This window comes from Rattus norvegicus, chromosome 4 (genome assembly GCF_021556685.1).
Source record: "Rattus norvegicus strain SHRSP/BbbUtx chromosome 4, alternate assembly SHRSP_T2T, whole genome shotgun sequence".
Lineage (NCBI taxonomy): Eukaryota > Metazoa > Chordata > Mammalia > Rodentia > Muridae > Rattus > Rattus norvegicus.
Window position 1 is genome coordinate 26,236,034 of NC_141537.1, and position 14,761 is coordinate 26,250,794.

Sequence of the window (14,761 nt, forward strand, 5' to 3'; positions counted from 1 at the left end):
ATAATTCCAGTCCCTTAAATTAAGATATCATGTGTAAAGTCTTTTGTAAATACCTAAATTCTAATATGTAGAAAATATATATGATGGTTAATCCTGATGGACAACTTTTCAGGATCTAGAATCACCTTGAGGACCCTACCCACTGAAGGCTCCAATAACATTTGAAAGGAGGAAGCCTAAACAGAAACCATTCTCTGCCCAAAGCTAACCTAGGGAAGTGTTTCTCTAGGACCAGCCTGAAAGGTACAGAGGTCAATGCAACTGCGGTCCAAGGATGCTGACTACACTTTGAACTGGCAACAGAACTTGATAGCATCATCTGCCTGGCTTTACAGGCATGAGATGTGCAATAGTGGTTGAGGGGGTGTGGCGGCTCAGGACAATGTTTCAGAAAGTCACTGAGACAAAGTAATGTAGAACAAGTTTGGTTCCCAGCAAGGAGGTCCCGAAAGACCTGTGAAACTTTACGGTGAAGCCTAACTTGCAATGTAGACTCCAAGATATTAAAGGTGCCAGGACTGTTAGAGATAACCCAAGATGGAGAGAAAATGTATACTATAGATATAGAGAAGCAAGCTGGAAGGATGGGACTACCCAAGTCTTTTGTAGTCAAGATGTTTCCATCATGAGTCCCAGATGCCTTACACAGCAATGTAGGGTTTGTTATTTTCTCTGTTTGGTCTCATTCATGTGAACTTCCCTTGTGCTGTCGCCAGTCTTCCCTTTGGAATATGAATGTTTATTCCATGCTTCTATACGCAAAATATGTAATGCAAAATCTGATGTTATAGGAGCTCAGTTAAAAGAATGCCCAAGTTTCAGAAGAAACTACTATATTTATACTTTTGAACAGACACAGTCAAAAATGTATTGAGACTATTGGACTGAATGTCTTTTGTATTACGAGATGGTCATGAGCCAATAAAGACAAAAGACAAAATGTGTTATCAAGTCAAATAGCGAGGGTTAATATTGTCAACTTGATGGCATTTAGAATTTGAGGGATTTAAATTCAATGTTATCTTCTTCCAATTGTGTTGTGCATAACAAACTAGAAAATAAAAGTGAAAAATTTAGTATTAAGTTTGATATAAAGAAATTCATGTTGCAAAAGTTGGTAAGGTTAATATTTAGGCTACATCAGGGGGTTGTAAAACCAAGCGCTATATTGCCATATAAGGGATCTGGAACTCCTAATGGAAGTGATGGTAATGTTAATATTTAGGCTACAGTGGAAATTGTACAACAGATCTCTAAGAAAACCAAAATTGATACGTTTAATTTTTCAACTCTTTAACCTAATAATGCATTTTCTGGTATTTAAGACCTTTTCAGAGAATATCTTTTCAACATCATTCAATTCCATTAGACCTTTTAATGATCCATTTCTTCTCTGATGCATGTTTAACTTACAGTGAGCACTTGTCCAATAGTGTATTCTTTTGAGATGACCAAGGAAGTCCCATACCAGAATGCCAGAGCATATGATGCATAGATAAGCAGAAAAGCTGCACCCATGGAAATGTTGGCCGTGATAGCTTTCTTTATCCCAAGCCTTTTAGCTTCTTCCAAATTGTTATTGTACCTGGGAGAAAGAAAAAAAAATAATTGAGTAGATTTGGAAACTTTGTGGAAATGTGATAGTGTACCATGATTTTTAGTGATCCGTTAGAATGTGCCCAGTCCTTTAGCATACATGTACTTCCTCTATGTTTTTCCCCTACACTACGTTATTCCTATTTTAATCCTCTGCTTTTAGAAACTGATATCAAGATGTGGAGAGAGTATTTTAATTGTATGAGTCTTCTAAAAGTTCTTTGTGTGTAAGGCTTAGCAACAGTAAAATCAGTGAAGCAGTATTTAACTAGCTTCTAGAACATGCGTTACTTCACACATAAGAGAAGGATACAAAAAACAATTATTTTTTCCTTAAAATATACATTCTTTCTGTATTTGGTTTTGATTTTCGTGTTTGGTTTTTGAGTCACAATTTCTCCATGTAGTCCTGGCTGTCCTGGATCTCTGTAGACCAGAGCTGATCTTGAACTCACAAAGATCCACCTGCCTCTGCTTCCCAAGTTCTGGAATTAAAGGTATGTGCCACCACTGCCTGGCTTAAATTTTATATTCCTTTTAAATTAGTTAATAAAAGAGATTTAATGCTAGAAAATCCTGAACACAAGAAGGTCGTTTAAATCTCTACACTTGAGGGAAGACAGTTTGCTTCCTACCTTGTCTCCTCTTATGATTATTGGAATGACCAATTACAAGACAACATGTGTAAGGAAAAATTTAAAGCTATGAAATGCTATACATAAACTATGGAAATTTTCTTCTGTAGCTGTTTTAAAAGCATTGGCCCATTAAAAATACTTGGCTTAAGAATAGAGTAGCCCATCACTATTTATTAGTATCTGTATCTTTTATATTTTGTACGTATTGCCGATGAATCCAATGTTGGTCATGTTGTGAGTGCCTGCTGTTGGGCGAGGGGGTGTAGTCTGGTAGAATATAACATCTAAAGCCGTATGGCAGCAAAGACAGAGAAAAAAAAATCAGCGTATCAACAGCCTTGTAACCTACTCATGGCACAAGTCTTGGAGAATACCTTACAAACTCAGTGGTTCTCAACTTTCCTAACTACTCTTCAACACAGCTCCTCATTTTGTGGTGACATCCCAACCATAAAATTATTTCATTGCTACTTCATAACTGTAAATTTGCTACTGTTATGAATCATAATGTAAGTACCTGATAGGCAGGATATGCGATATATAAACCCTATGAAAGAGTCCTTTAACATCCCCTAAAATGGACTCAACCCACAGGTTGAGAACTACAGTCTTAATGAACTACAAAGAAAAGGAAAGAAAGCTAATAAAACAAACCACAACCCCATACAATGTCCTGACTACTCACAGGTACTTTTCCCTCTGGGCCTAATAACTTAATATTTATTCTCCAACTTCAATTCAAGCACTTTCAGGTCCCAGAAAATAGATGATTAAGGTTACAGGAGACTATTCATGGCTTTATTTTCACTTGAGAGCTGTACAGGAGACCATTCTGCTCAAGAAAGGAATGGGGACCAGAGTTAAAGAAAAAAAGAGAACTTTGCAAATCCAGATACAAATGAAAATATTAGGGGTTGGGGATTTAGCTCAGTGGTAGAGCGCTCAAGGCCCTGGGTTCGGTCCCCAGCTCTGAAAAAAAGAAAAACAAAACAAAACAAAACAAACAAACAAACAAAAAAAAGAAAATATTAGGGAAATAGGATGAGTCATTTTTGAACCTTATTGTGTTATAAATTTAGAATTCATATTTTGAGGTCTTTGAACCATTAAATACATAATTATATGAATACTATACACTATCAATTTTCTTTGAAAATTTAATTTGTGGGTACATCAAAAAATTGAAATTCTGTCCCAAGTAGATATTACTTCTTGTCCTGGTGACTACTTTATTTTAGCCAGTTACTTCACCAAGATCGTAAAAAACACAACACAGTATTTACATAAGAATCACACATACTGAAGACCAAACTCAGAGAGAATTTTATAGGGGTAAAATATTTATACCCTAAACATACTAGTTGTAATCGTTTCGCAAGAAATGGTTTTTAAGAAACATGTTTTAATTAAGTGTGTCTCAAGTTAAAATCTGACCTAAGATAAATTCAATAATTCACTAGGCATACACTTTACATGCTAACATTAAAAAACTCAGAGATTAATTCTCCATGCTCATGCACATCCTTTACTCCAGCTGTTGCTTACCGAGGCTAATGTTGAAATCATTTCACTGATAGTTTGGTGTCAGTATCAGTTGGTGTCACTGATAGTGTGCAGCCAGAGGAAACATTTGCAAAGGAAAAATCAACAAGGAAAAAAATCCGTTTAGATACCAGACATATCCAGACACCAGAGAGCTGCCGATATTAGACGGATACAGATGAAGGAAGATGGGGGGGGGGGTTAGAAGAGGAAAGAAGCATAAATAATACTGCATTTACATAGGATTTTTTAAAGACTAGTTTTTAAATGAATGTGTCATTGATGTCAAGCCAGATGTATAAAACCAGCCATTCATCAGAAGCTCTAATACAGATATGATAAATAAAAAAAAGGAGTGGATAGTTAACAAAACAGAAAATACTCTTAATTATTATGAAGAGACTTGTTACAGAAGCTATTTGAAGAGAAAGTCAGACAAAGACTGATTCTGAAAGAAAATAACAAGTAGAAAGAAAACTAAAAGATTATATGTGGTTTAATAATAGCCTGGGGCTAGTAGGATGGCTACTGTTGCCACCAAACTTGACAACCTGAGTTTGATTCATGCAACCTCATTGGCAGAAAGAGAGAACCAACTCCTTCGTAGTCCTGTGAATATGGTGTGCACTCATGTGTATATACGTGCACACCCCAACACAATCACACACACACACACACACACACAGACACACACACGCACTCACACACACCACAGGCATGCAGCATAGAAAATAAGTTGGAAATGTAATTCATAAATTTTACAAAATCCTGTCAATCCCCTTTCAGCTGACTTCTGGCATCAGCCCTCCCTGACTAGTCCAGACAGTGCCACAGCTCTGTAACCGGTGTATGGCCACTCCTCAGTTCCACACCTTCAGGACTTGCCCATGCCTATGGAATAAAGTCTTACTTTTTCCTCTACAGCTCCCACATCCTGGCTGCATCCCATTCTCTTTCCACTTATGTGAGCTCCAGGCTCACCTGCCTTGTAATAAATCTCAAAACACGCCAAAGCTTCCTGCCACCTCAGGGATTTTGGTAGACTGCTCTTCCTACCCATCCTATTCCTATGCCTGCTTTTGAAGACCTTTCTCACCTCAGATCTTATCCTAGATGAAATCTTCTTCAAGAGGGGTTCTCTGACCACTGGACTTAAAATTTCCTACCTTAGAACACTTGTTTGATCTCTTTGGAGCATTTAAAGGTAATAATTTAAGGCTCCTCTGAAGTATATCCCTTTCACTCTTTTATAATATTTTGTCTCCAAACCATATATCCTCCAACTGCTTTACTAAATTTTTGCTTCTTTGTGACTGTTTATGCCCTTTCTCCCATCTCATATGAATTTATACTTTATGAGAATATGGGCTACATCTGGCAGAATGACATCCTATCATTAAAGAAGACTTCCTGTTGTACTTGTCAACCATGCTTTAAAGCAAAATAGAAAATCTTTCTGATATAAGAACACAAGTGCAATGGCAATTTTTCCAGAAGGTTATTAATGTTGCAACAAGTATGTATTGGCTTGTTTAATAAATGAGAAAAACATCATAATTGGCATGTGGGCTGAGAGAGTTAATATTTCTACTTGAAAAGGAAATTCAAACCTTTCAAGTTCCTTCTTTTGTCCTCCAAAGGCAATCACAGTTCTGATGGCTGCTAAGACTTCTTCAGCAACTGCTCCAGCTTTTGCATAAGCCTGGAGTTCCTTATCAGTAAATGAAGACAATATCTGTTTAAAAAAGACAAGTTCAGATTATTAGAAAAATGACAGTTAAAGTACACATATGCTAGTTGAGTATTACTACATTTGAAGAATTAAAATCTTTCAGTTGTCTTTGGCCATGATATACCTATTAGCCTGTGTGTGTGTGTGTGTGTGTGTGTGTGTGTGTGTCTCACTGTGCAAAATATCTCAAGATGCTTTTTCTTCAAAATGTTTTTGGCAATGAAGATGTGTAATAAATTAGGCAAACTATAAAATTACACACTGAGTATTATTTCATGGATCCTTATCCAAACAACAATAGGAGTTTAGGGAAATGTCAATTTTCAGAAAAGAAAATATATGCCACAATATGATCTTAAGAATTATATAAATAGGCTTTATGGCCAGGACATGTGGTATTCCCAGCAACTTTCAATGTAGGAGGCTAGGATACTACAGAGGCCACATTTTCCTCTTCTGGTGATCCCCGGAGAGACAGAGCATTCACCTATCAGGGACGTTTTTCTTCTTCTTTTTGTTATTGCTTCAACCATGCTCTTTGATCTATCTGTTTGATTGCTGTGCATTTATTAAGAAACAGTCCTAGTCCTCTCAGGCACCTAATAGTTCTTCTCAATTACAAAGGGAAATTGGTTTTCCTAGCTTACACAGAAAGAAATGGAAACTTGCTGGGTTAGGCAATTAGGAAGTGAGTGGAACATCCAGGACTCAAGTGTGAGTCCATGTGGCTTCACAGCCTGGATTAGCAACTCCTGGAAGTGGATCTCTGAAACATGCCAACTGTTATGACAGCTGGATCAACTGGCATGGGGAAAGGACTAAGGCTACCATTTGAACCAGGAGTGACAAAGTGGTCAGCCACCTAAATAGGCATTGTGCACAACCACTTTACAGATTTCTGATTTAACAGTGTTACATTCTTACAATATGTAGTCAGAGTCATTCGTTCTCAATATTTAAGTAAGAGGAATTGACTCCTTCTTGTCATTAAAAGAATCAGTCTTTTTTTTTTTCATTTTACAGTGCTTATCTGTCTTCATTGATCCCACTGATTATTCGGACCTTGAAGACTTCTCAAAGCCATCCTCTTAGGGCTGCCCCACACTACTAACTCTTTCAAAGTTCCAGGCCTGAGCTGGGCTGGTCAGTACATCCCTCAGTAAGCAGGCTTGTAGACCAGGGGGCTCACATAACATGCTTCACAACATTTCTCTTCACTCCCTGTGTAGCTCACAGTGGAGACAGCCAACAACAGGACTACTAATATTATTTACCCAGAAGTTAAAATGTGCTATTTTAATCTATTAATCTAATGAAAGTATTTCTGAATCCAACACATCTTTTCTATTTAACCTATACACCTATGACCTTCCATGATTGTATGCAGACATGAATGTGAAAAACTATAGTAAGGTTTTTTTCCCTCATAAAAGATTGTCTGTTAAAACATTTCCCCCCTCAGGGAATCCCATGGAAGGGGAGGCAGGAAGAATGTAAAAGCCAGAGGGAATGGAGGACTCCAGGAGAATAAGACCCTCTCAATCAACTGAGCAGTGTTCATACGAACTCAGTGAGACAGGAGCCACATGCACAGGGCTGCCAGGGGTCTGCACCAGGCCCTTGAATATGTATAAAGGTTTCTAGTGTGATGTTTTTATAGAATTCCTAAATGTGTGAATGGGAGGGTCTGTTTCCGAGCCTTCTTTGGGCTTTTTTCCTTCTGTTCATCTGTTTTGTCCAATTCCAGTGTGTTAGATTTTATCTTATTATATTCTATTATTATCTCTTAGAAGCCTCTTTATTTCATAATGACAGTCAGAAAGGATCTGGATGGGAGAGGAGGTGGGGAGAAACTGGGAGGAGTAGAGGAAGGGGAAACTGTAGTCGGAATACATTCTGTGTGAAAAAACATCTATTTTCAATAAAAGGGAGAAAATGCAAAGAGGAGGAGGAGGAGGAATAGGAAGAGAAGGAAGAGGAAGAAGATAAATTTCTCAGGGATATAACAAGCCAGCCTCAACCAATTTCCGATATAAAGTAATAGAAAGTTAAAAGCTGTCGAAAACAGGTAATTTTATATTCAAATTAATAAAAAATTAATGTTGTTCAGGAACAATATTTTAAACTAGTATAGGTATTTTGACCACATTTGAATGCAGTCTCTTATTTCTTAATGTGGACTCTTGTTTTATTATTTTATAAATCTTGTGCTCATTAATGATTTCTTTTTGAGATACTTATAGGGTCCCATGTCAAAAACAATACATTGGCATTACACATGTCCCTATCCAGGGTCCTCCAATAGTAACATTCTTGAAAAGCATAGGAATTATATCACAACTAGGAATTTGACATCGATACATTCCAACAATATTATTCATGTTTACCAATCTACAGATGTGTGACTTTACTCCTAGGAAATGTTGTAACCTATATAGGATAATGTCCCTGTCAACAAAGTCAAGATTCAAAGCCTTCAAGCTGCTTTTTTAGACCTACCGCCTCTGTCCATAGCTCTTCCCTTTCCTCTCCCTGAACATCTCTAATTTCTAGCATCCATGCTGACCTATTTACATCATTTTAAGAATGTTGTACAGGACTAGGCTTGGTGGCACATACCTTAAATCCCAGCACTTGGGAGGCAGAGGCATGTGAACTTCTGAGTTCAAGGCTAGTCTGGTCTACAAGAGTTCCAGGACAGCCAGGGGTACACAGAGTAACCCTGTCTTAAGAAACAAAAATGAAACAAACAAAGGACAGCAACAAAATGCTATGTTATGCTTATGTATAGGAGTCTAGCTCGGTGTCCTCTGAGAGGCTCCACCAGCAGCTGACTGAGACAGATATAGATACAGTCAATCATTAGACTAAGGTTGAGGACTCCTATAGAAGAGTTAGAGGAAGGATTGAAGGAGCTGAAGGGAATGGCAATCTCACAGGAAGAACAATAGTATCAACTAACCTGGACCCCTCAGAGCCCCCAGAGCCACCAACCAAAGAGCATAGCCCTGGTCTGTGCCTCCCCACCCCTGGCACATATATAACAGAGAGGATGCACCTAATTCTGTAGAGTTTTGATACCCTAGGGAAGGGGGATACTGAGGGCTGGTGAGGTGGAGTTGGGTAGGTGAAGGGGTGGTGGGTGATGGGGGTAGGTGAGTGAGGGGAGTGAGTAGGTAAGGGGAGTGGGTGGGCAGGGGAGCACCCTCTCAAAACAAAGGGGAGGGGAGAATGGGGTGAAGATCTCTGGGGAAGAGGTTACCCGGAAAAGGGGCACAATTTGGAATGTAAATAAATAAAATAATTTGGTAAAAAAAAAGGAAGAAAAAAAGAAATTTTTACGAATGCAATCAAATAGTACGTTGTTCTTGGGGGTAGGCATCAATTCACTTGACATGATTCTCTGGAAGCCTGTGTAGCTTGCTGTATGAGTCAGCATCCCTTTGTTGGGTGGTACTGCACAGTAGGCTTGCCCTAGTCTTCTAATTCATCCGTTGAAGGAGAGAAGGTTAATATAAATAAAGTTGTGTCAACTAGAATGGGTAAACTCTTATGTCTGCGTCTTTTCCTTTCCTTGTAGATAAATGCTCGGGAATGTGGTTGCTAGGTCAAACCATAGCTTTATGCTTGGTTTTGTAAGATGCAATGAGGAGCTGAGGGAAGGTCCTATGGCTAAGAGCATGTACTTCTTCTTCAGAGGAACCAAGTTATGTTCCCAGCACCCATGTCAGGCACCTTACAACCACCTGTAACTCCAGCTTCAGTGGCTTTTACACCCTCTTCTGGCCTTGGCAGCAGACATACGAATGATGTATTTATACCCTGAAGGTTTGAATGAAGATAGTCCTGTCCCTAGGGAGTGGCACTATTAGGAGGTACGGCCTTATTGGAGTAGGTATGGTGCTGCTGGAAGATGTGTGCCCCTGGAGCGAGCTTTGAGGGTTTAAATGCTCGTTCATGCCCGTCCCAGTGTCTGTCTTCCTGCTGTCTTCCAATTCAGATGCAGAATTCTCAGCTCCATCTCCAGCACCATGTCTGCCTGCATGCTGCCATGCTTCCTGCCATGATGATAATGGACTAGACCTCTGAACCTATAAGCCAGCCCCAATTCAATGTTTGCCTTTAAAATAGTCACTGTGGTCATGGAGTCTTCCCAGCTGTAGCGCATTAACTAAGACATACACACACGCAGGTAAAGCACTCACACACATAAAGATTATTTTTTAAAGCCTTAAACAATAGCAAGATTGTCTTACAAAGTTGTCATGCCACCAGTAATCTTTGAGTGATCCACTCTCTCTGTATTCCTCCAACATTTGGTATTTCACATGTTTGTTTCAGTCAACATCAGTTTCTACATTTTTAACAGGATCTGCAAAAAATGCAGTCGATCTGGTATTCTGTTGCCTTTCTACTCAGTTGTCTTGTAGACTAAACCGCCAACCAAAGAGTACACATGGAGGGACCCATGGCTCCAGCCGCATATATAGCAGAGGATGGCCTTATCTGGCATCAATAGGAGGGTTTGCCCCTGGTCCTGTGAAAGGCCTCAGTGTAGGGGAATGCCAGGTGGGAGTGTGTGGGTGGGTGGGGAAGCACCCACATAGATGCAGGGGAGGGGGTGTAGGATAGGGGGTTTTGGGAGGGGAAACTGGGAAAGGGGATAACATTTGAAATGTAAATAAAGAAAATACGCAATACAAATTTTAAAAAAACAGAAAAAAATCATGTTTTCTTGTATCATTAACTATTTTCAGAAATTCATAGTTTTCTTTCTTCCCTTACCAATCTATGCATGTTTTTTTAAATTTTTCTTGTCTTATGGCAGTGGCTAAAGTTCCCGTGTCTCCACAAGAATGAAGTCAGAAATGTTTTACTTCAGTACTGGTGGGGGAAGATTCCTTCTACCAGTCAGGTAGCTATTGGGGTTTTCTGAAGGGGACTTCAGAACTGCAGTGGCGCTCTTCTATTCTTACCTTCTGACAGGTAACGTCCGTGAGATCTGCACGTTGTCAAATGTTTGTTCTGTCAGATGATATGACTGTTTACTTTCCTTAGTCTAAAGTAGGGTAGGTTACACGGATCTTCAGTACAGCATCAGTTTTTCATAGCTGCACTAAATCTCTCTTGGCCATAACTCATAATTCTTTTTTTATATACCTGGGTTTAGCTTATACACCCCAATACGGGGATTTTCCCCTTTTCTGTCTTATCACACACACAATAACTCTTGCTTTAGGCTTTGTAGTGACAGACCAGGGCAAAGTGCAGAACAAAGAACAATGGGAAAAGAGGAAGACAGAGGTCAGGCAGGGCCGGTCCTTGGATAAGAGTTTAAGGAGGGAGGCCAGCACACACTGCAGTTACTATCTGATAGAAAAATTTCTCTGGATCCCTTTTAAAAAAATATAAATACTATAATCAAGTTAGATTAATTCAATTTTTCTACATGTGAAAACATATTTCTTATTTCTATCATAAAGTCAACTAATAATTGAATCTGTCTACTTCAAAAGCTCAGTTCTGACAATTTCAAAATCTAAGACAGGTATTGGAAGACCCTAGCACCTGAAGGACAAATCTGGTACACCATATGCATTGTAAATAAAGTTTTATTGAAACACACGCACAAAAAAAAAAAAACTTGCTTGTATGTTTAGCCTTTAGCGCTTTAGTTACAATGGGTCCTGACATGGATTTCTTAGATTCTATCCTGCTTGGCGTCAGATTAACTTCTTACATCCGACTCTTGGGTTTGTCAGCCACTGGGTCTTCGATTCATCCTAAAGCTCTTCTCTTCCTCTGAGACTCAGGATGGTGATATGAACCTCTTGTTGTCAAACATGGCGTTGAGGCTCTCCTCATTTCCTGCCTGCCAGATTCACTGATTCTGAATATTCTACATTCTACTGTACAATATCCATTCGAATAGCCTGAAAGAACCCATACAGCATGGCCCATTTGACTGTTGTGTCTCCCAGGTTCTTTTCTTTTTAATAATTTCCTATTGGCTGGTGAGTTTTTGCTACTGTCTCAAAGGATTATATAAATGAGTGACATATTTGTTATGGTAATTATTTTAAAATTATAATCTGATGGTCTCAATATCTTATTTATGTCTCTGTGTGGACCAGCTAAGTGTATGTGGGGGGTGTTTTGTTGCATTTTCTGGTTCTGGGAATGATGGGCCTTTCAATCACATTCTTGAAATCTTATCTATAATATTATAGAACTGGGAAACAGCATTTTTAATATAGCCAAAATGTAAAATTAAGAAGTATACATAAAACATATAAAAAGATTATCAAAGAGCAGAGATTAAAATAAAAGCCAAGGACTGTCTTTATTGAATAAAAAGTATCAGAAGCAATGTAAGATTAGCTATTAAAATATTAAATTCTAGTCTGCTTTCCCAACTCAGAGTAGATAATTAGTGGCTTTTCATTGAGTTCTGTTGTGAAGAATTTCCACCCAATCTGTTCAATGTTCTACCAAACAGAAAAATCAACTAAGAAAAAAGGAGCTTTGCCAGCTTCCAGCTAACTGATAACAACCAGAAACATCATTCCCATCATGTTCCCCTGGGTAAAAAATTAACAGTGTTCAGGATGTCAGTTACTAGGCTTGCTAATGCCTACGCTTCACAGGTATCTGGTGGACACAGTGGATGCTTAACCAATGAGAGTTGCTGTTTGCAATAACAAAGCAACATCCACCAGACAGGGGAATGTTCCAAAAGCTTCTCCCCACCACAGCCTGACTTCTCCGGCATTAGGGAGTTGTCAGTTTGGTTGAACTTTGACTTCTTATATGTTACATGTGATCTCACAAAGTCTACATGCTGGGCCAATCTTCCCACCATATAGGTACTTGTGCATTAAGTAATTTTATAAAATTAGTTGCATGCTGACCCTGAGATGGGAAATGAATTACAAAGCTGTTAGAGGCATGTGCATGGCGTGAAGAAGAACTTCTGTGTCTTCATGACTGAATAACGTGACTGGAGGTTATAGTTTTACATGTGTCCATGGCTAGACAGTAGTTCCATAAGTTATTTTTACTGCAAAGGATTTAAATAAATGTATCACACATATATGTATGAGAACCATTTGTAACTATGACAAAATGGTTAAATCAGTTTATAAAATGAAAGTAATCTATACACATACAAAACATTTAAGCTGAAAATGGAATTTGGTGTTCACTGAATTTGAATCTCTACTTTCTGTAAACGAAATCAGCACTGTCATATATTAGAGATGGTGGTAGTTCGGATGGGACTGACAATCATAAGCTCATATATTTGAACACTTGCTTCCCAATTGGTAAGAATGTTTTGGGAAGGATTAGGAGGAGTGGCCTTGGAGGAGGTGTGTCATCAGGGTGGGTTTTGAAGATGAAACGGCCCATACCATTCCCAGTTAGTTCTCCCTGACCCACCGCTCTGCCTTGTGCTTACAGATGAAGATGTGGTTCTCAGCAACTGTGACTAGTGCTGTGCCTGCTTGCTTGCCTGTAGCCATGTGTCTGGCCATGATGGGAATGGACCACCCATGTGAAACTGTGATCCAGCCCCAACTCCTCTCTATATGAGCTCCTTTAGTCATTGTATCTCTTCACAAAAATAGAAAAGTCACTAAGACAGATGTTTACAGATCTTATGGGTTCAGCGTATCTTTTCCTACCAAGGCAAAGAATGAACTTAGGATCTTTCTCTCTTTTTTTTATCTCTTTTTTCACAAATAATCACACGGCTAAAGACAGCATGAAGTACTATGGGGCTAGCTCAGCTGATGTTTTATCCTCAGCTGATAAAATATCCTGCTGATATTTTAGCAAAAAGCATGAAATTGTGTATAAAATTCACAGACAGGGTTATTGTGGTTAAAAGACTTTTCCGTGGATCATGAGAAAGAGTTTAAAATCTGGACTCACGGGCTTCACCTACCTTTGCCCAAATACCAGCTGACAGTCCAAGAACAGGGCTGATGGCCAAAATCACAAGAGTTAGCTTCCAGCCGCGAGTAAATCCTATTATAAAACCACCAAAAAATGTTGCCATTGCCTGAAAGAACATTCCAATTTTGTCACCAATTCCTTCATTAATTTTGGAGACGTCACTAAAAGAAGAAAGAGATTGTGTTACACATAATGTCGGAATTGCAAATACACAATTTTTCTCCTGAGCCAGTTTTGTTTTGCCAAGAGAGAGTACATTAATCTGTGCCTAGGATCTTTGGTATGCCTGGTCCTTTGGGGAATTGAGGATGAGAGAAGGCTGTCAGTGGGAGATTTGTCATTAACAATGTTCTGTGGTTCATATGGCCTCAGAATACAAACATGGGAGGTGTAAGACTATTTATTGTGAGATTTCAAGCTGCTCAGAGATTTCTACTGTGTGCATATGGTGCTGTCCTCTATGAATACAAAATCGTTGAGTTCACCATGTCTTCCATGAGGCAGAGGATGACAGACAGGAGCCCCTTCCTTCTTTCCACTGTTGTCAAAGGATGCCATGGAGCCCTGGCAGGAAAGGGCTCAGTGTGGCCAGCCAGGACATATTGTTGCTCCACTGCACACCACTGCTGTGCTCAGTCTTGATTCTGCCAGCCTAGTCCCTCATTCAGTGCCAGGCAAGCAGGACCCCCCTCCCTGCCAGGGTATTGTGAATAAGAAGCTGTGTAAGACACAGGGCTTTACCCTGCTCAGTGACACACCGTCACTCCTCACAGAGCTGGTGGTATCCACTTCACAGCATGAAGAACAAGAAAGCCCACATCTGACTTGAGCATGACACGAAGTACTCACTCTGTGAGCCGGGTGTTGAGCTCCCCAACGTCATGCACGTCAAACCAGCCTATCTCCTGATTCATGATGGCATGGAAAAACTTCTGCCTAATCTTGTGTATTTGTCTCCCAGCTGCCAGGCACCAAAGTGAAACCTGGATGTAGGCAACGATGAGCACACCGGCACCAATGCCCGTGTAATAGTAGGCGTACCTGAAAAACAAGAACAATGAATGACTGTTTTCTAACCAATCCTTCTCTCTAAACACAACTTAGTTTTCTTTAATTTTCTGGGAATCTCACACTCTTAACAAACAAGAAAGGGTTGTAAGGAGCTGTAAGGATTAGCATCTACCTAAGTCTGTAGCAATATCGAAGAAAGGATTTGAGGCAAATCCCAGCTCTTCACCTAACTACCTTGTAGCTAAGGATGCTTAATAACCTGAACTTCAGTTATGTATTATGA

The 14,761-nt window shown here is 39.3% G+C and overlaps 1 protein-coding gene across 1 annotated transcript in view; it reads right to left on the reverse strand.

Annotated features, from left to right (window-relative positions):
- Abcb1a (ATP binding cassette subfamily B member 1A) overlaps window positions 1–14,761 on the reverse strand; it is a 162,144-nt gene that overhangs the window by 40,167 nt on the left and 107,216 nt on the right. Inside the window, 4 exon segments of the mRNA NM_133401.3 lie at window positions 1,414–1,585; window positions 5,387–5,511; window positions 13,457–13,628; window positions 14,317–14,508. Of these exon segments, the coding sequence (NP_596892.1) occupies window positions 1,414–1,585; window positions 5,387–5,511; window positions 13,457–13,628; window positions 14,317–14,508 (661 nt within the window).